General features: G+C 36.0%; 2 protein-coding genes across 2 annotated transcripts; one reads left to right on the top strand and one right to left on the bottom strand.

The window, feature by feature from the left end:
* Positions 1–5,492: 5,492 nt before the first annotated feature.
* Positions 5,493–12,323, bottom strand: LOC113495434 (myrosinase 1-like). Its single transcript, XM_026874153.1, has 9 exons — positions 12,251–12,323; positions 11,437–11,552; positions 10,178–10,360; positions 8,594–8,983; positions 8,170–8,264; positions 7,787–7,934; positions 7,213–7,364; positions 6,230–6,468; positions 5,493–5,820 (listed from the first exon to the last, which is right to left on the bottom strand). The coding sequence occupies exons 1-9, from the start codon at positions 12,277–12,279 to the stop codon at positions 5,634–5,636; spliced, it is 1,539 nt and encodes a 512-aa protein (XP_026729954.1). The 5' UTR covers positions 12,280–12,323; the 3' UTR covers positions 5,493–5,633.
* A 1,923-nt stretch (positions 12,324–14,246) lies between these two features.
* LOC113495435 (myrosinase 1-like) lies at positions 14,247–17,467 on the top strand. The gene is made up of 6 exons (XM_026874154.1): positions 14,247–14,382; positions 14,797–14,912; positions 15,318–15,988; positions 16,098–16,403; positions 16,620–16,864; positions 17,245–17,467. The coding sequence occupies exons 1-6, from the start codon at positions 14,360–14,362 to the stop codon at positions 17,393–17,395; spliced, it is 1,512 nt and encodes a 503-aa protein (XP_026729955.1). The 5' UTR covers positions 14,247–14,359; the 3' UTR covers positions 17,396–17,467.
* The last annotated feature ends 789 nt before the right edge of the window (positions 17,468–18,256 follow it).

Here is an 18,256-nt window from a genome sequence, read left to right on the forward strand (position 1 = left end):
TCTCATCTGAAACGCCCTAACAAAAAAAAACTGTATCAATAAGATTATCTCCTTTAACATCGGATTAAACGGACAGACGCACAGATTCAAGTAACACTTATGTCTATTGTGGGATATAGGACCAACACAATGACTGACCACAATTCTAAAGAACACTTTTATAAAGTACTTGTAAAATTATTGAACTATCAAAGTATTTTGGGCTTTGAGCGCGCCGATAATTTTTGCAGTGGCGGTACTTTTTTTGGTAAGAGCTTGTGTTAATGTATGCTTAAGAGTATATTAGTGTAACGTGTGTTTTTTTCTAAGTATGCGACTATGTGTAACAGCATCTTGTTTTGAATCTACTCTGATATCTGTGCTCAGATAAATTATAAGTAAGACAATTTGTGTTCTTACGTTCTTACGTTTGTTTCAGACTGGTTAAATGTTTATTAAAAGTCCACCGCCAAACACCGTTTTGAACACGAAACTTAACTTTCAAAAATAACATCAGCTGATCAAAATTTGTATGCGAGAATCAATCAAGAATAAATTCATTGACGCATTGAAATTGTTTTAAAATCTGACCGAGATCTATATTAAGGCAAGTTAACTAAACTACATACCTTTTACAGAGTTATAACATCATCATCACAAATAATATTCCACAACTTTCACACAACGCCATCTAGTCTCAAACTAAGCAGAGTTTGTGCTATGAGTACTAGATAACTGATAAACATACTTATATATTTCTAAAAACATACATTATATAGATAAATTACACCCAGACACAGAACAAATGATCGTGCTCATCACACTAACATTTGTCCTGCGTGGGAATCGAACCCATGACCTCTGGTATAGCAGTCAGGGTCACTAACCACTAGACCAACAGGCCAGTCAATGCATTTAATCTACATCTAAGGGAACCTGACCCCTTAAGTACACCTAGTGGAAAGAATAAGATGAAATTAAAGAAAAGAGGGGTTTATGATCAAAGGCAACATCTCCATAAGATATTGCCCAATAATAATGTTATTACAAAATTGGATTTGTTTGTAGACAACACTAGTTATGAAGACTGGACTCGCTTGGAGTATTAAATTGTGTTCTCCGTCATCTTTAACGTTTCGTAATATTTTTACAGTATTAGGGTTGGTATATTTTGTTCAATTTAAACGCAATATGATACGTTTGCAATGAGTAGAATAAGAAATTCAAAAAGTTTGGTTACTTGTCACTAGATTTATAAGTATTTAGTTTGCTTCTGCTATTATTCCTATCCTCTTAAGCCTTGCCAATACAATAATTGGAAGTTAATTGTATTGACCTTAAGTGTGCCTTCCCGTACTGAATCTACAATTATTGTGTAGAAAAATGCTTAAGAGAATACGAAATTTGTCATTTTAAGCCAAATTTCATTAATTCATCGGCCTTTGTAAATAGCAGCATTGGGGCCCTGTACAAAGTTGAATCACAATATTATTATATTAAGTACAATAAATGTTGTAACAAATACTTTATGTTTAAGTTAAATTATCCTGCTTTAAGAGATTTCCAAAAACTTCCTTCTATCTTTCTATCGCGTTACCAAAAAAAACTCAATTATCATAAAACGCCTACATTTCACCAGGAAGCCTGCGGTACAGAAAGACGGAGGTATTTTTATATAATGATATAAGGAGTGCTACTTACTGGAGATCTTATGGTTGAAGTTTTTGAGGGATCGAGCGCGGTATCATCGTATCATACGAGTTAGGCTTGGATTGTAAATGTGGAGACGGCTTCTGTTTATTTTTATTTTTTAGTTAATAAGTTACGATAATATATTATCACTAGCTTTTCGCCTGCGGCTTCGCATGCGTCGAGGTCGGTTATATGGCGTTTCCAAGAGAACTCTTCAAAAGTCCGGGAAAAAACTATCCTGTTTTTTCTCAAGGTCAACTCTATCTCTGTACCAAATTTCATTAAAATCAGACGTGAAAGCGTAACAGACAGACAGAGTTACTTTCGCATTTATTATAATACTAGCTGTTGCTCGCGACTTCGTCCCCGTGGGCAGAAGTTATGATTTATACCTGCCCTGTTTTTTTCACATTTTCCATTGTATCTTCGCTCCTATTAGTCGCATCGTGATGGTTTATAGCCTAAAGCCTTCCTCGATGAATGGTCTATTCAATACAAAAAGAATTTTTCAATTTCAGTAGTTCCTGAGATTAGCGCGTTCAAACAAACAAACAAACAAACAAACTCTTCAGCTTTATATATTAGTATAGATTAGTAGGGATAGCAACTATCGTGAGTCTGATTCATATTAAATGATGCTACGGTTTACTCATGCGTATTTATCGAGAATGCCCGACTACTTTCGAACCCAACCGGAGTCCTTAATCTTGAGCTGACGCGGTGGGGTCATGCCGTTGCATCATTTAATGATAATATAGTAATTAAATATTGTAAGTATAATAATAATATTTGACTGCCAACGTTTCGGTGTAATGTTATGTTAATTATGTTATTTGATAAATCCATTAATTAAAAGCTTACTTATCTGAATCCCGCGTTTTTAAATGTCACTCCATTCAAATTTTATCATATGGTCTGCCATTTTTAAAGTTGTAAATTGCATTGTCATCGGGTTTGAAGCAACAGCAAAAATTTCACCCTGCTACCTTATCGGGAAGTATGGGAAGACAAACAAACAAGTAAAATGATTGTATGAAATAAACGTGACTAAATAAATAAAACTAATAATCTGTCTCCACAATAACCTCCCTCCATTATGATAGACATACATATTACGCACGTTGTTTCATCCCATACATTTTTCACGCAAACCTGGAAATATAATAAAAGCGTCATTCTCCCCCACACATCATACACACATACATACAAACATACATACTTATGTAATATTCAGTATTGTGATATATATAGCAGTATGTGTGATAGCGTGGGATTTGCTATGATCTCTTTGTATTTAAAGAATATAGAGTTTTGTTTTTGTAAGAAAAATGTTGTATTGATTGTATGGTTGTTTTTTTTTTAATTTATGAGCATACAGTCATCGATAAAATAATTTAGCGTTTAACTACAACCAGTTATAAATTTAACCGTTAACCTGAACCGTGAATAAAATAGGTAAAGTATGTATAAATTACAAATTTGCAAATTTATATTTTTTTTAAACGAAATTTAGAAATTAATCCTTGTATCGCGGGAGGTGTCACAAACATTTAAGTCACTTACACACAGACATATTATGCTTAGTAACGCTAATCATAAACTGAAAGCCTTAGTACGGAACCACAGTTGTTCATCAAACAATTTATTAATAAACATAATTTTAAAATCCTGTGGAACATACAAAAAAGTTCTGTAAAAGTTATTCTCGACCGCGATTCGCTTCTCTTAATTAAAAACTACATAATTTAATTATATTAACATCATGCTTAATTCTGTTTTAAATTGCAGACAGCTTTATATTAAGTCAAAAAGACGTCTAGTTTTACAGGAGCGTATGTAAATTTAAAAGTAGAAAATATTTTTTAATAATAAATGCGTACATCATCACATACATTGTTCTGAACTCAAAGTAAGTTGCTAAAGCACTTGTGTTATGGAATTCAGATACAACGAAAGTACCACAAACACCCAGACCCGAGACAATGTAGAAATGTGAATTTTTACATTGACCAGACCGGGGATCGAACCTGGGAACTCAGAGCTAGCGACACCTTGGAACCGGAACCGACACCCTGGAAGCTAATTTTATAAATGGAATAGTAATAATTTGTCTATTATAAAGATAGGTCATCATGTCATTACCAAAAACAATCTTTATAAGACACTGTGGAGAAGACACTTTTTGTGCAACCGACATAAAGTAGAGTTAGTCTAAATAAAAAATAAGACAGCTTCGACTACTGAAAAAATATGAACTAGATTGTCGAGACTAAACACAAGAAAATCCAGAATCGAATTTAAAGTCTAAATCGAATAGATCACAAAACTAATACCATTAAACAGTCTTGTCCCAAAATTCTTAAAAAAAAAACACTTTCAAAATATTCATCCAAAAATTCCTTTAAAAACGGACAAAATAATCTACTTTCATTTTTAAGAAAAAAAAAAACTAATCGCATTTACAAAGAGTAAATAATAAATAAAATTATAAAAGAAAAATAAATATCACAAACAATGTTAACAAAAGCTTGTACATGACAAGCCCTCATTCCAAATTCAAACGCTTATTACGTTCGGTATTTAGTTTAACAACAATACTTAAAAAAACTTTGCAACAATGGCTTAAAAAAATGTATGCCCAAACACACCGCGGGTGGCAACATTTTCGAATGGAGAAGCTCAAAACCTGTCATATAAAAATCGACTTTAAATCTACGAGTTAAAGTTGAAAATACTTAAAATTATTACGAAGAGTCCTGACGAAACGCGATACAGGAAAATCGACTTTAAAGTAATGTGACTAGGTTGAAAATAGCTTGTGTTAACGTTAACCCCTCGCTGCGCAATGATTGAAAGCGGCTACCTTTTAATAAAATAGTACAATGTATTAATGTTCAAAATCTGGTCATTTTCATTTGGTATGGTGCGTAATACTGAGTGGTAGTTAAGTTTAAGAGATTTGCCGCTCAATTTTTTACACTTACCGACGAACGCGACCCACCTTTTGGGAGATCTATCTTTTTCAGAGAAATCTGTTTGCTTATTTTGAGTTATTGACAAATAAGTGCGAGCTGGTATTAATTTTTAAATTTCCTATCAATCACAGTGTTAATTTTTAATCGACTTCAAAAAGAAGGTAGTTCTCAACGGTTTGTTTTTATTTGTCATCTCAGAACTTTGGACTGCATAAACAGATTTTGATTATTCTTTTTGATTCGTTTTTTGGCGTTAATTAAATTGAAATTTATGGAATTAATTTGGCTTAGTAGTTTTTGTTTGAAATCAATTGTACGTTTTTGTTTTTTAAGAATAATATTGATTTACTGGTAAGAAAAAAAACTTGAAGTTATAACTTCGTAACTTCTTCCACATTAGGTAATAATTAAAATTAACAATATGTATACTATTCCTCTGTTTTTAATGTGAGCTTCCAATTTATCTGGCCATCGCATTCATGGCCGTCTTTATTTCGCCTTATGTTACAATTAAATAGTAAGAAAACAGATTAAACTTCTGAAGGCTGTAGGAGTAGCTAAATGGTGTGTCACCGAATTAAAGACCTCATAACGCCATCTATGATATCACCAAGTAATTTCACAGTAAAGTTGAGAATAGCGCCATCTCTTGTCAGAGCTATAAACTAATTCAAGTCGTAGTCGTAACAAAAAGAATCCTGAAAGTTATTTTAGTTCTCGTTAAATCCGCTAGATGTATCTGAACTAATCTAATGCACCTGTTCCTTTTTATTTTATGTGCGCATAATATGTATTCATTTATAACAAATAATTCAAGATAAGTGAAATAATGATAATAAATAAAAGTTTTATCATTTAATACATTTATTTGGTTTAAAATACTAAACCTTACATTTAAATAAATACTTGTAATAATTATGGTACAAAAACACTCTCATTTTACGTCCAACTTCTCATACTCTTGTAGACAAATGACTAATTACTGTCTCATAATTCAGCTTTATAGTTATTTTTCTTGTCATTTTTTGTTATGTGAATCTTCAGGTTTTTTGGTTTCCAGTCTAAGTTGACCTCCCTGGTTTCGATAATATTTTTCAAGACAAGTGCTGAAAGGCGAGCTTTCCGCGTCTTGTTTTCCGATTCGAAATCCACTTCGTAAAGTCCAAAACGTTCACTGAAACAAAAACATAGGTTAAGAAGGTATTTTGTATAAACTGTATGTAATATTTTTATAAAAAAAACTTTGAAGGTTTGGCTTAACTTGTCTAGGCTAAAGCTAAAGCTATTTAGGCTAAAGGTAGTCCTTTAGCAGCATTCGAGATACCAACCATATAAAATGAAGTTCTGAAACTAATTTCTACATCGTTCTACAAAAAAAAAACATAGCATTTGGGCTACATTTTTAGAAGAAGTACCGTTCTTTCATGTAGCTTAAGTGCTAAAGAGAAAAGAACATAGATACAGTCTACTTGAAAACCGTACCTATCGATCCAAAACAACAATTGTCTTCATCCCCGCACTCAGTAAACCAAAATTTTAAACCACAACTTCTATCGAAACCCAACAAATACAAAGCGTTTTACCTGGTTCCTGCCGTCCACTCCACATTATCCATGAGGCTCCAGGCCGTATACCCCACGACCTGCGTCGCGTCTTCCATGGCCAGGAGTAAGGCACCAAAATATCCCCTCAAGTTGTCAACCCGACTACTGTCCCTGAGTCCAGGATCGGATGACCAGCCGTGTTCGGTGATGATGATTTTTGGGTAGTCATAATTTAGGTTGAGATAGATACACGCCTTGTAGAGGCCGTATGGTGCACTCTGGATAAGGTTAAAAGTCGTTAGTTTTGGACTTAAGTTGGAGATTTGGGTAAGTGCGCCAGGGTAATGCAGAATATGGGCTAACGATAGTATTGTTGTCCTGATTGATAATAGTATTGATGTCCTTATTTAATATTTGAAGTCTGAAGTTAATTGACCACTGGCTCAGGACTGCAGAAGTTGGCACGAGATAGGGATTGAGAACGAAAATTGCGCAACCGATGTCGCAACTCTAGCAAATCTTGTCAATCAAGATGTAAGTCGCACATCACTTTCACAGAAAGGAAAATCCAAATGACTAACCTACACAAAATATTATTTAAATGGACTGCATCAGGCTTCAAGGCTATTCATATAAACTGAACGATAGATTCTATCAAAAATACGCTGCAAATTGTCAAAGTAGGCTACCCAAATTTGGAGATTTGATGGGCATTTTCTATATAAAAAAATATCTACTGAAAGTACGGGAATATTAATTATCATTATTATAGACGTCGGTGAAACAGCTGCCAGGCTAAAATGGGAGCGGGCGGGTCACGTCAGCCGCATGGACAGCGATCGTTGGGCCAAAGTCACGACGGACGGCGTCGCCGTGGGAGGCCTAGGAAGCGGTGGCGAGACGACCTTAACGCTTACCGCGCGAGCTGGTTCCATGACGGACAGAAGACGTGGAAGGATTTGGGGGAGGCTTTTGCCCAGCAATGGGACACAGTGGGCTAGATAAAAAAAAATACTCCATACCCTCAACCAAGAGGACTTGGCTTTTGTCCACTGCTCTCCTTGTGAGTACTCCACGCCGACATCGTCCTCGAAGGACGGTGACGGGTACTTCTGCTGACTAGGTTTGACCAGGAACGTCGTGTAGTGGTTCATGCCCAGGAAATCTGCTGATCCTGGAATTACGTTTAAATTATGCTGACATTTCCACTAAGAGGGAAAAAAATTAAGAAAACCGCAAAAAACAATGATTGCTCAGTTATTGGAAAGTACACAACGCTTTAGGACACTTTTACGCTTTAACGCAGGCTTGTATTATTTCGACGCATTGTCATACACCGACACTAAAACGTAAATAACGTGGTACGGAGGTTCAGGTTTAGTTAGTCCCATCAACTATCCGTCATCTTCCCCAAGTTGTGGCGAGGCGATGTCAAAAAGGCTTACACCAGCTTATCCTTATGAAAAGAAGGAAGAGAGTGTCTCTAAGTGACTGGCATAGAAGTTTAGAAGTTCGTACTCAGAACATCTTCGTCGCGACGACGGAGTCCAAAATCGTCCGTTTTGTGACTAACTTTGTATTTCTTTTTCCACATACCTTTAAGAAGCTGAATTTCCTGAAAGCTAAGTTTGGGTAGTCTCGAGGTACTGTAGCCTTGCTCTTGGCTCTTCTTGTCAACTATTTTTCTTACAAGAACCGGAAAGTTTCCTTCTTTTGAAAATATTGGGTCCAGGTATAAGCCTAGCTGGAAAATAGGCAAGATTTTTTTATTTAAAGACATAATAATTATTTTTCTTGTTTAATCTTCCATTTTGACCGAAAAGTCTTAACAGACATGCAAGAACGAAAATGAATCCATCGATATTTTAGGAGGGTTTGGAGAACATACAAAACTGTCATTTAGTAGCCATTATCATAATGAAAGGAGGTTTCTAAGAAGATAAAATGCAGTTTAAAAGCGATCCAAAAGTAACCCTCACCTGAAAAGCTCTGGCTTTCTCGACAGCCTCTGCATTTTCAGTGCTGTTAGTGATGGGGTCGTACCAATTTACTGCGATAGCAATACCGACGTTTCCTGAAAAGCATTGGATAAAATTAGTATTTTGACTTAACTGATAGGTACATGTTAGGATGGTATTTATAAAACAACAACAAAATCACATGACTTATGGAAAAGAACTTTAAATACTATAATCTTAACTACGCTTGTAAAAGTCACTTGACAGCGACTACAAAATATGTCAAGATAAAACAAAAATAAAACTCCTGGCAAAAACCGCATCCGAAACGGTTTATCCGTCTAAGTTCTACGCTGTCACAGAAAAACATACGCATAGCTGTCAAACTTATGAAACCCCGCTTTTTGCGTCTGGAACCAAAAACTAAATTATTCTAAACATTTACCTTCATGTTTCTTCTTAAACTCCTTCTTATACACATCATAGGCCTTCGCATGAGCTAACATCACATTCTTGACGCACTCGTACGCAGAATCTATGGAATTTATAGCGGGAGCCATCGCTTTACTCCCGTACCCTTCAACGCAGATTGTATTTGGTTGGTTAATCGTGATCCAAAATTTAACTTTTTCGGCGTATCTTTTGAAGACTATTCTAGCGTATTCCTCGAACCAGTTGACTGATAGAGGGTTTGTCCATCCGCCCAGGTCTTGTAACTCTTGAGGCAGATCGAAGTGGTACAGGGTAACCATAGGCTGAATACTGTGTTTTAACAGTTCATCGATTAAGTCGTCGTAGTATTTGAAGCCATTTTCGTTGATGTTGTTTTCGAAGCCTGTAAAAGATTAGAAAAATTGATTATCCTAGATGAAAAATAAAAAAGGCGTTGTGTGGTTGAGGTCACCGCGCCAAACCTTCTGTGCGTGACGTGTCGCGGGTTCGTTCCCCGCTTACAACAAAGTTGCGTGATAAGACTAGGTGTCTTTTTGCATGTGACTTCAATGTTTGTTATATCCCCGGGGGCAAGGATTAGTTAGTGCAAAATATGGCCTAAATTTCTCGAATGATGGCAGGATTAAGACAAGTTAAGACGGTTAGGATATTTCGAAGTGATGGTGGAAAAAAGAAAAAACATATGTACATGCGTAAACATAGATAAACTAAACACACATGCGCAGAAATGATGACATTGTAAAATACTCCGAGGAATACCTACGCAATTTGTCTCATTTTTGCGTTGTCACTCTAACAGTTAAAATATTAATTAAATTGCCATAAAAAAACTTAGACTATTATGTGGGTTATCACAGATAACTGGTATCGATAACCCGGTGTCGCGAACAAGGACAATTAGTACTTTGTGAATGATACTAAAAATAACAAATGTTGTGTAATGTTTCGAGACCTGTTTTGTTAACTCAAATTACTAATTGTTTTTTTCTTATTACGCGAGGATACAAGTGAATTTGTATATCATATTACGCATAGGAAACAGCAGAATAAGACTTTAAAAAATATGGAATGGTGATCGAAACAAATAGACGTTACTGCAATCAATAAAGGTCTGTTAAAAATTTAAATTCTGATTTTAAATCTGTACGAGATTATTAGTACACTAGTACTGAAAGCATGTTAAGACACGGCTGTTAAATAATAAGAAATGAGCAGGTGTTACATTGCTATTATCGCTAGATGACGTCTTACATCCACAATAGCAACAATCTTTGTTGTTATATACAGGGTGTCTCAAAAGTCAAGGTCAAGCCGGAAACGGGCAATCTGATATCTATCATCGATTGCCCGTTTCCGGCTTGTTAGTTGCTATTTTGGATGTAGCAATAGCAACAACCTATGTCTTAAGAGTTCATTATAAGCCCATTTGTTTCTAACCCATTTGAAAAAATGCAGGCAAAAGCCTATCTACTTCCATCTCGCTCTGCCCTGGGCTATGCTCATCCCGCCATCTCTACCAAAGCTCTTTCCCACTGACACACGCATTAATCCTCATACTCCATCTTCCTCGTCTTACCATTAGGCAGTACCCTTGGCCAGGATATGGAGAACCTGTAGAAGTCCACTCCCAGCTCCCGCAGCATCTCCACGTCTCGTCTCCAGTTGTGGTAGGAGTCGCTCGCCACGTCACCGTTTCTGCCGTCAACTATCGCTTCAGGATGCTTGTGGGCGAACCTGTCCCAAATGCTTTCACCTTTACCTGCAGATTGTATAAATATGGGTTTGGTATTACTTGGTTGGGCTGGTTCAAGGAGGTGCGAAAGTATTTGGCCTCTTCTTATTCCAAAAAGTATTCAAAACGTCTGTTTGTTTATGGGTTGGTCGTCCCAGATAATTAAAAATGGAAAAAGTTACAAGGTGCTTGATGATGGTGATGCTTATAAAGCAAATAAAGTGACGAGTAAAAATAAGAAAAAAATATCATTTGGGATGTTGAAAAGAAAAGTGAGGTTCGAAATGTATGAGTAAATTAGGAGGAAATGAGTACTGGTAAGTTAAAAGGATATATGAAGTCAAAATAAGCATGCTTAGCTTTCTACCGGGATATCCCACAGCCGCAATATATACAGCTCAAAGGAATGAGGAGTAATTTAGAAAATAAATGATTATTTCTGTACTAGTGTATGTTATAGCAAGTAAATAAAAACACATTATCTTCCTAATGCATAACACTAGTTTTATATCAGATAAGTGACTTAACACATGGTGACATTTAATTGGGTAAACGAAATTAATCTCTTTTATTAATTTCCGTTGATTATATTTAGTTTTTAATCTGATAAGCATTATGTAGTTAAATACACGTCAGTAGAAAGGATAAGTAATAGTTATATTTATCTATTATAGAAATGATAAATTTATTCTAAGTGCATTTTACAAAACAAAAATATTTTATTTTATCGAAATTAGGGTAAAACACGTCAAACCTTGTTTCTGGCAGCAGATTATACTGCAGTAGCAAAACAGTTAGCCAGACGTGATGACAGAAAATGGTGTAACTATATAAACTAGCATTATGCCCAGTAGTGGGTTATGCCAAAAATGTGAGGCCTATGACCTAATAAGTTATTCAAGGCTGATAATAATGATGAGCAAATAATAGACACCGCCCAGAGGGCTTACACCACTCTTAAGTACCTAATAGCTATACAGTTATGGAAGCGACAGAGCGTAGAGCGGCGAGCCTCCAGTCTCTGGAGTCCAGAGTGACAGGCATCTTAATCACGTTTGACATATTTTTGACAAAGAATAGTATGACATAGTATGTAGTCTTACCATCATCTTCCCATCCACCTTCGACCTGATACGCCGACGTCGCAGCACCGAACAGGAAGTTTTCTGGAAACTTTCTCTTCTTTGTGTCGGAATAGGCATCGGAGCCGATTAAGAGGCTAGAAATAGAATAGAAACAAGATATACATATGGCATATATGTTCTTTGATTGGCAACAAGCAGGTAAGGTTAGGTTCGTCCGGGTTTTTCTTGGATTTGTTATAGTTTACAGGGCATCCGGGAATCATGGGGCCCATCCCCCGTTGGTTCCAAACCGACGAAAAACCGACTTGACCGATGCTTTAAAAACTATTGATGTGACGGGTCCTGGGCTCTAAAATCCTAAGTTTTTAAGGATCTTGCCTTAGTCCTGCGGTTCGATGCCATGATCGACACAGGCCAAGTAACACACAGCCAATGTGACTTTTTCGAAATTATACGTACTAAGACACTGACAGAGGAAAATAAAGAGAGGAAGTCCAAATTCCAAATATTATCAACTGAAACCGCCAAACTATAGTCAGCCAACGATGATTCCTTTGCCGGCGTAAATGGGACGTATATACTAGTATTATATTATTATAAGACACGTTTTCACAATTTTCCTCTCTTAATTCCACGACCAATTTCATACACACTTTACTTTTACTACACTTAACATTCCATAAATAAAAACAATTCATTGATAACCTAAGAAACTGTTACAAATATTACTTAACACATGTTTACTCTATCTTATCAAGTAACACAACAACAAACACTACAAAACTTTATAATAAAAAAGAAAAATAATTAATTTATATTTTTAGAATCTTACTTTAAAACACAGAGCAACACAACACGCATTGTCGACGGCTAACTAAGCGAATGATTTCATTAATTACGATATCATATTGTTATCTAAAGATTAAATAAATAGTTCCTTTGTTTATCTGTAATTAGCGTGCGAATGATAATCATTTTTATTTTAATTACAACTCATTTAGATTTGGCGGAAAATACCTATGTAGTTAGATTTTTGTTTCATTGCGAGGTCGCGTCGCGCTGCTTTTAAAAGGGGTGTATCATTACTGGCAATGTATCACACTCACAGGACGTTTTCTCGCCTTCTCTCAATCAGACTTTAGTTACCAGGAATGATATGAAAATCCACAACTTTCACAACGCCATCTAGTCTCGAACTAAGCAAAGCTTGTACCTTAATGAGTACAAGACACTTGGTAAGGACGCTCATATATTTCTAAATACATACATAATATGGATGAATCACACACAAACACCGAACAAATAATCATGCTAATCACACAAACATGTGTTCTGGGTGGGAAGCGAACCCACGACTTCCGGTATAGGAGTTTGGGCGTCCGAAAGGGTTATCGCGGCATCCTTACACGAAAGACGAAGGAAGGGACATGGGTGGGTTTTAGTCCGTAGAAGTCTGAGACTTCCTTCCTCAACTCAATGAGGAGTCATTGATGATTTCCCACCAGCAAAAAGGGGTTTTTCAAAAGAAATGTTCTATGCAGCTATGATACGAAAATGTAACGTTTAGGGTGCGAAACTATGTGACTGTTTCCATAAACTATGTAGCATATTATAATTCACTCCGTTTTCATGAGTGAATATGAGTTGTAGATTTAAACTTGGATTAGACGCATCGAAGCAGGGAAGCATAGAAGATCTTCAAAATCAGACTATCCAAGAATATAAAATTGCAACTCATTAAGACAAAACTAATGATAACTTTTTGTGATCATTTCCCCGACTTTATTTACGTTAAACTTTTATCTCTTGCGAGCCTTATCTCTACGCGTGGGAAACTCATTATTTAAGTAACCTATTGAAGCAACTGGTGGCGACATCTAGTTACAGATATGGAAACTAATTACATAAATACTTGCTGAGAGTTGTTCAACGCCATCTATGTATTGTTCCCGAAAACATAAACAAAACTATCACTGTTACGTTATATGTCCGAGGGATCATTTTCCAATTGAGTCAAGCAGGAACACAGGCAACAGCTAGTTTTCTTAGTGTACACCATGAAATTAGTGCAAACAGTGTAACGGTACAATGGTGGCCTTTTCTCTAATAAGGATATCTTGCAGACAACCTTTGGATGGACAGGAAAGATAGAGTTATAGAAAGAGGCAACCGTTACACTATTTAGTGTACGATTGCAGATTAAGATCGATTTCACCATTACAGGAGCAATTCGACAACCTGCAAGATTCAAGGAATGCATAGATAGGTCATAAGGCCAAACCCATAGCGTATAACTGGCTCTATTCCCCCGAAGAACAAGCATTAGAGTAGTCCATGAATGTTTTGTAGACGTAGATAATATAGTGTTTAATGTTATTTATAGAATAGTAGTTTATCTGTTTTTGTTAAGACCTTGACCATGCACGCTGACATAATGTTAATGATTTATGAAATAGATACAATAAATTATCTTATCTTAATGCTTTGTCATGCTTTTATAAAAATAATAACAGTCAAGTGGCGGACACGGTTGCATTTTTACCCTTTGAATAAGGAACCCTAAAAATATAGCTATATTCTGAAAAAGGTTTACAATTTCTGTAGACCAGATAGTTATAGTCTAATCGGGGATTAAAAAAACCCTGCAGATAAACGTTTTCGGGCCACTATTAAATGCCTCTAAACATTACAAAAATTTAAATCAAATTGAAATATTCAATCAGTTTGGGAGCTAAAATACTACGGATGGAGAGACAGTCAGAAACGTGCAACTTATATAACAAACTGCTTTTTTTATTTTTTTAAATAATATATTTATTTACGTTCTAGATAAGAAATTCTCTTGCAGAATTCAGCTTCAATTGATAAGAATTTCGGAGCAAGCTTTAAGATTCCAATACGTTTCTGAGCTCAGTCGAGTGAAATTATTTGTGTCATCAACATGAAGTCTTTAGTAATTTTAACGTGAGTACCTACTGTTTTAATTAATTTAATACTACAAATAACATCTACATTTTTTTTATGAATATACTTTAAAATATCAAAAAAATAGGATTGATTTTTTTAAGTTTAAAAGTAGAGTCTTTATTTATTTTGAATATGTTCTTTCTGTGTTACGATTGAAATGCGTTGTGGAGGTCAAAATAGATAGTTGCCCCAATTAAATAGATGACGGAAGCCCACACGATTGGGAAAAAGTTTGGAAGAAAAAAAATGAATGTTTTTTTGGCTGGTTTAAATTTATCTCATATTCTTTTATTAAGAATTCGTTGCTTAAAATCAATATGAATGAGAGTTCATTTTCTGGCATCAGAATGTGAACTATGTCAATTTCTACTGTTTCCAGTTGTATCTATTTGGTTACTTGTCTCTCAACAGTCTGCTGGTGGTTGCATGTCAGAGCTCATCTGACAAGCAACGCCGTTTCCCCGACGACTTCCTATTCGGTGCGGCCACAGCGGCCTACCAGATCGAGGGGGGATGGAATGAAGATGGCGAGTAAAAGAAACTGCGATCTCTACCAGGGACCAGCGAAATCAAATATGACCTTTATTTGAGGCTGAGCAGATTCGTCTCCACTAAAGCAATCTTGCTTTGGCATTTTTATTTAATAAATGTTGTAACAAATAATTTTCTGTTTTCCAATTAATGAATAAATTTTGTATTCCATTCTAAATCTCATGGCATCAGAACTGTTGTGGAACAACTAAGCGTGATGAGAGCAAAAGTTTTTTCTTTCAAATTGGGTTTCAAGACACTTTTTTTTTGTATCCGTGAATTTTATAGATTTTGGTCTTGCCCATCATTCCATAATTTATTACGAAGAAGTAAGCACGTCATATAAAAATGTTGATATAATAAACCTCTAAAAAATAAACAATGATTTTTTGCAATTTCAGGTAAAGGCGAAAGCATCTGGGACTACGTGGTCCACAACAACCCTGCTTACATAAAGGATCTGAGCAACGGTGACATCGCTGCTGACTCCTACCACAACTACAAGCGTGATGTGGAGATCATGAGGGAGTTGAACCTTAACGCCTACCGGTTCTCTATCGCCTGGTCTAGAGTGCTCCCGACAGGCATGATCAACAACGTCAACCAAGCTGGCATCGATTTCTATAACAACTATATTGATGAAATGCTCAAATACAACATCACTCCCTTGATCACTTTGTACCATTGGGATCTTCCTCAGAAACTTCATGAACTAGGAGGTTTCACCAACCCTCTCTTCGCCGACTGGTTTTCAGACTACGCTAGACTTGTATTCCAAAGCTTCGGTGACAGGGTTAAACATTTCATAACTTTCAATGAGCCTAGAGAAATCTGTTACGAAGGCTATGGCACTGACACTAAGCCTCCTATTGTGAATAATACCGCTATCGGTACCTATTTATGTGCGAAGCATTTAGTTATAGCCCACGCTAAGGCATACCATATGTATGACAAAGAGTTCAGACCGACGCAGGGAGGTCAGTGCGGTATCACCATCAGTGTTAACTGGTTTGGTCCAGATACGGATTCTGATGATGATAAACTCGCTGCTGAGATTACCAGACAAGGAGAGGTAAGATGCAACTTAAAAGACCTTCTAGATAGTATGTATTTTTCAACTGATATAAAACAATCCCGTTTATCGTAAGGGTCGGGACTAAACAGATTTTCTTTTGTTTCAGTGGGGCATCTATGCCCATCCAATCTTTTCAGCTGAAGGTGGTTTCCCCAAGGAGCTATCGGAGCGAGTTGCTAAGAAGAGCGCTGAACAAGGATATTCCAAATCCCGTATGCCAGAGTTTACTGAAGAAGAAAAGGCTTTAGTAAGAGGAGCCTCAGATTTCTTTGGCGTGAACCATTATTCTGCATCTTTGACGTCAGCTACTGAGCATAAGGTTCCTCATCCAGTGCCTTCGTTGATGGATGATATAGATTCAGGCACATACACGCCTGATGAATGGCCCAAATCTTCGTCCAGTTGGTTGACGGTAAGTTTCTTATGTTTGGGGAAGTCAAATTGCATTTTCATGTTGGATTCATCTTTAGATCAAATTACTTACAATTACACTTTATTTACCAGTAATAGCTATAGAAGACCTTTTTTAAAAAAATACTGTCATGTAAAAGTGTCAATATGTCGGACAATACCAGTATGATCTTTTTTCTCATATTAAAAACAAAATCATTACCTTGTTTCATTCCAGTTCGCACCAAACAGTCTCTACAACGCTCTCACCCATCTGAACACGAGGTACAACAAGCCAGTGTTCTATATCACAGAAAACGGATGGTCGACGTCCAACGACCGCGGTCTTATCGATGATGACAGGATAGCTTACTACAGAGCAGCATTGGAAAACGTTCTGGACCTACTAGACGACGGCGTCAACCTAAAGGGGTACATGGCGTGGAGTTTGTTCGATAACTTTGAATGGAATGCAGGCTATACGTAAGTGTAAATTTGTGAATATATTACTAAAACAACAAAAACATCAGACTCGAATAGAGAACTCGAATTTTTGAAGTGGGTGAAAATTATGATTTAAATGTGTCAAATAATTCGCATGATACAGAAACAGACAGGACTGCGTGAATACTGAAAGTGCAATCAGATTTTAAATCGGTGCTGAGTCTCATCTTGTTTCTGTAATTTTGTTAATAACGCAGCGACTGATTGAAGCATGTCATAAGATAATTTGCATTTTGAGTATACAGTCTAATTGACTACTTACAAGACTATCTACTACTTTGACTACTTTCCTTGATGAAATCCATAAAATTTGTTCACCAATACAAATATGATTTCAACATCTTTCACTTTATTTACAGCGAACGTCTTGGACTATACAACGTGGACTTCGAAGACCCAGCCCGCACACGCACCGCTAAGAAATCTGCGTTTGTTTACAAACATATTGTGACACATCGTTACATCGACCATGACTATGAACCTGAAGCAATGATCATGACGATTGATTAGAAAACTGAATTTATTTAGAATTGTTACTTAATTAATGCCTGTAATTAATGAAATAAATATGTATAAGGAAGACATTTTTAATGTCCTTGTCTAATTCCTTGGTTATCTTTACTTTAAAAAAAATGTATTGTCAAAAATTCGAGGTCTGCCCTCTCATTGAATAAGTTGGAAGATAACCTCTTATTTTGATATGCTTTCATTGTAACTTTGGGTACTTACTTTATACCAGTTATAAAGTACCAGAAGCTATAAACTACAAAGGATAAATAATTGAGCCTTGAGGGACTCCTTACCCTGCTGGCTTAATTTTACTTTGTTTACCCTCCGTATTGTTTATGATATTTTCCCTACTTTCTAAACTGCTATAAAATATTCTCAATTATCGTCGAAGATCTTGGGAGGTAACAAAATAAGTAATAACATCTTATCAACCTCCTCAAAAGCTATAGGTAAATCGATAATCGAATCGGTAATCTTACCTAATCCTGTGAACTAACAACACATCAGTAGCCGATATTATCTTGTCAAATGTTATCTAAGTAAACATAAAAAGCCTTATGTAACATCCATTCTCAATTATTTAAAAATAAATAAGCATTTATCAGTTTCATCGCCAAAAAATTGCTTGAAATTGTATGGGACTAAATAACTGAGAATCAACGAAATCGGCAAATCCTCTCCAAAGTTCCGAGGTAACAAATATAATGCAAACGAATTAAGAATCTCCCCCTTTTTGAAGTCTGTTATAAAATCAGCTCTCTCAATTTTCCTCGGGATAGGTCTCACACTTTTTCCTTGTACTGGTAGATCAGATACAGTATCTCATAAGATCGAATTATCTTATCATTACCGATAACAACC

The sequence above is a fragment of the Trichoplusia ni genome, chromosome 6 (assembly GCF_003590095.1).
Source record: "Trichoplusia ni isolate ovarian cell line Hi5 chromosome 6, tn1, whole genome shotgun sequence".
NCBI lineage: Eukaryota > Metazoa > Arthropoda > Insecta > Lepidoptera > Noctuidae > Trichoplusia > Trichoplusia ni.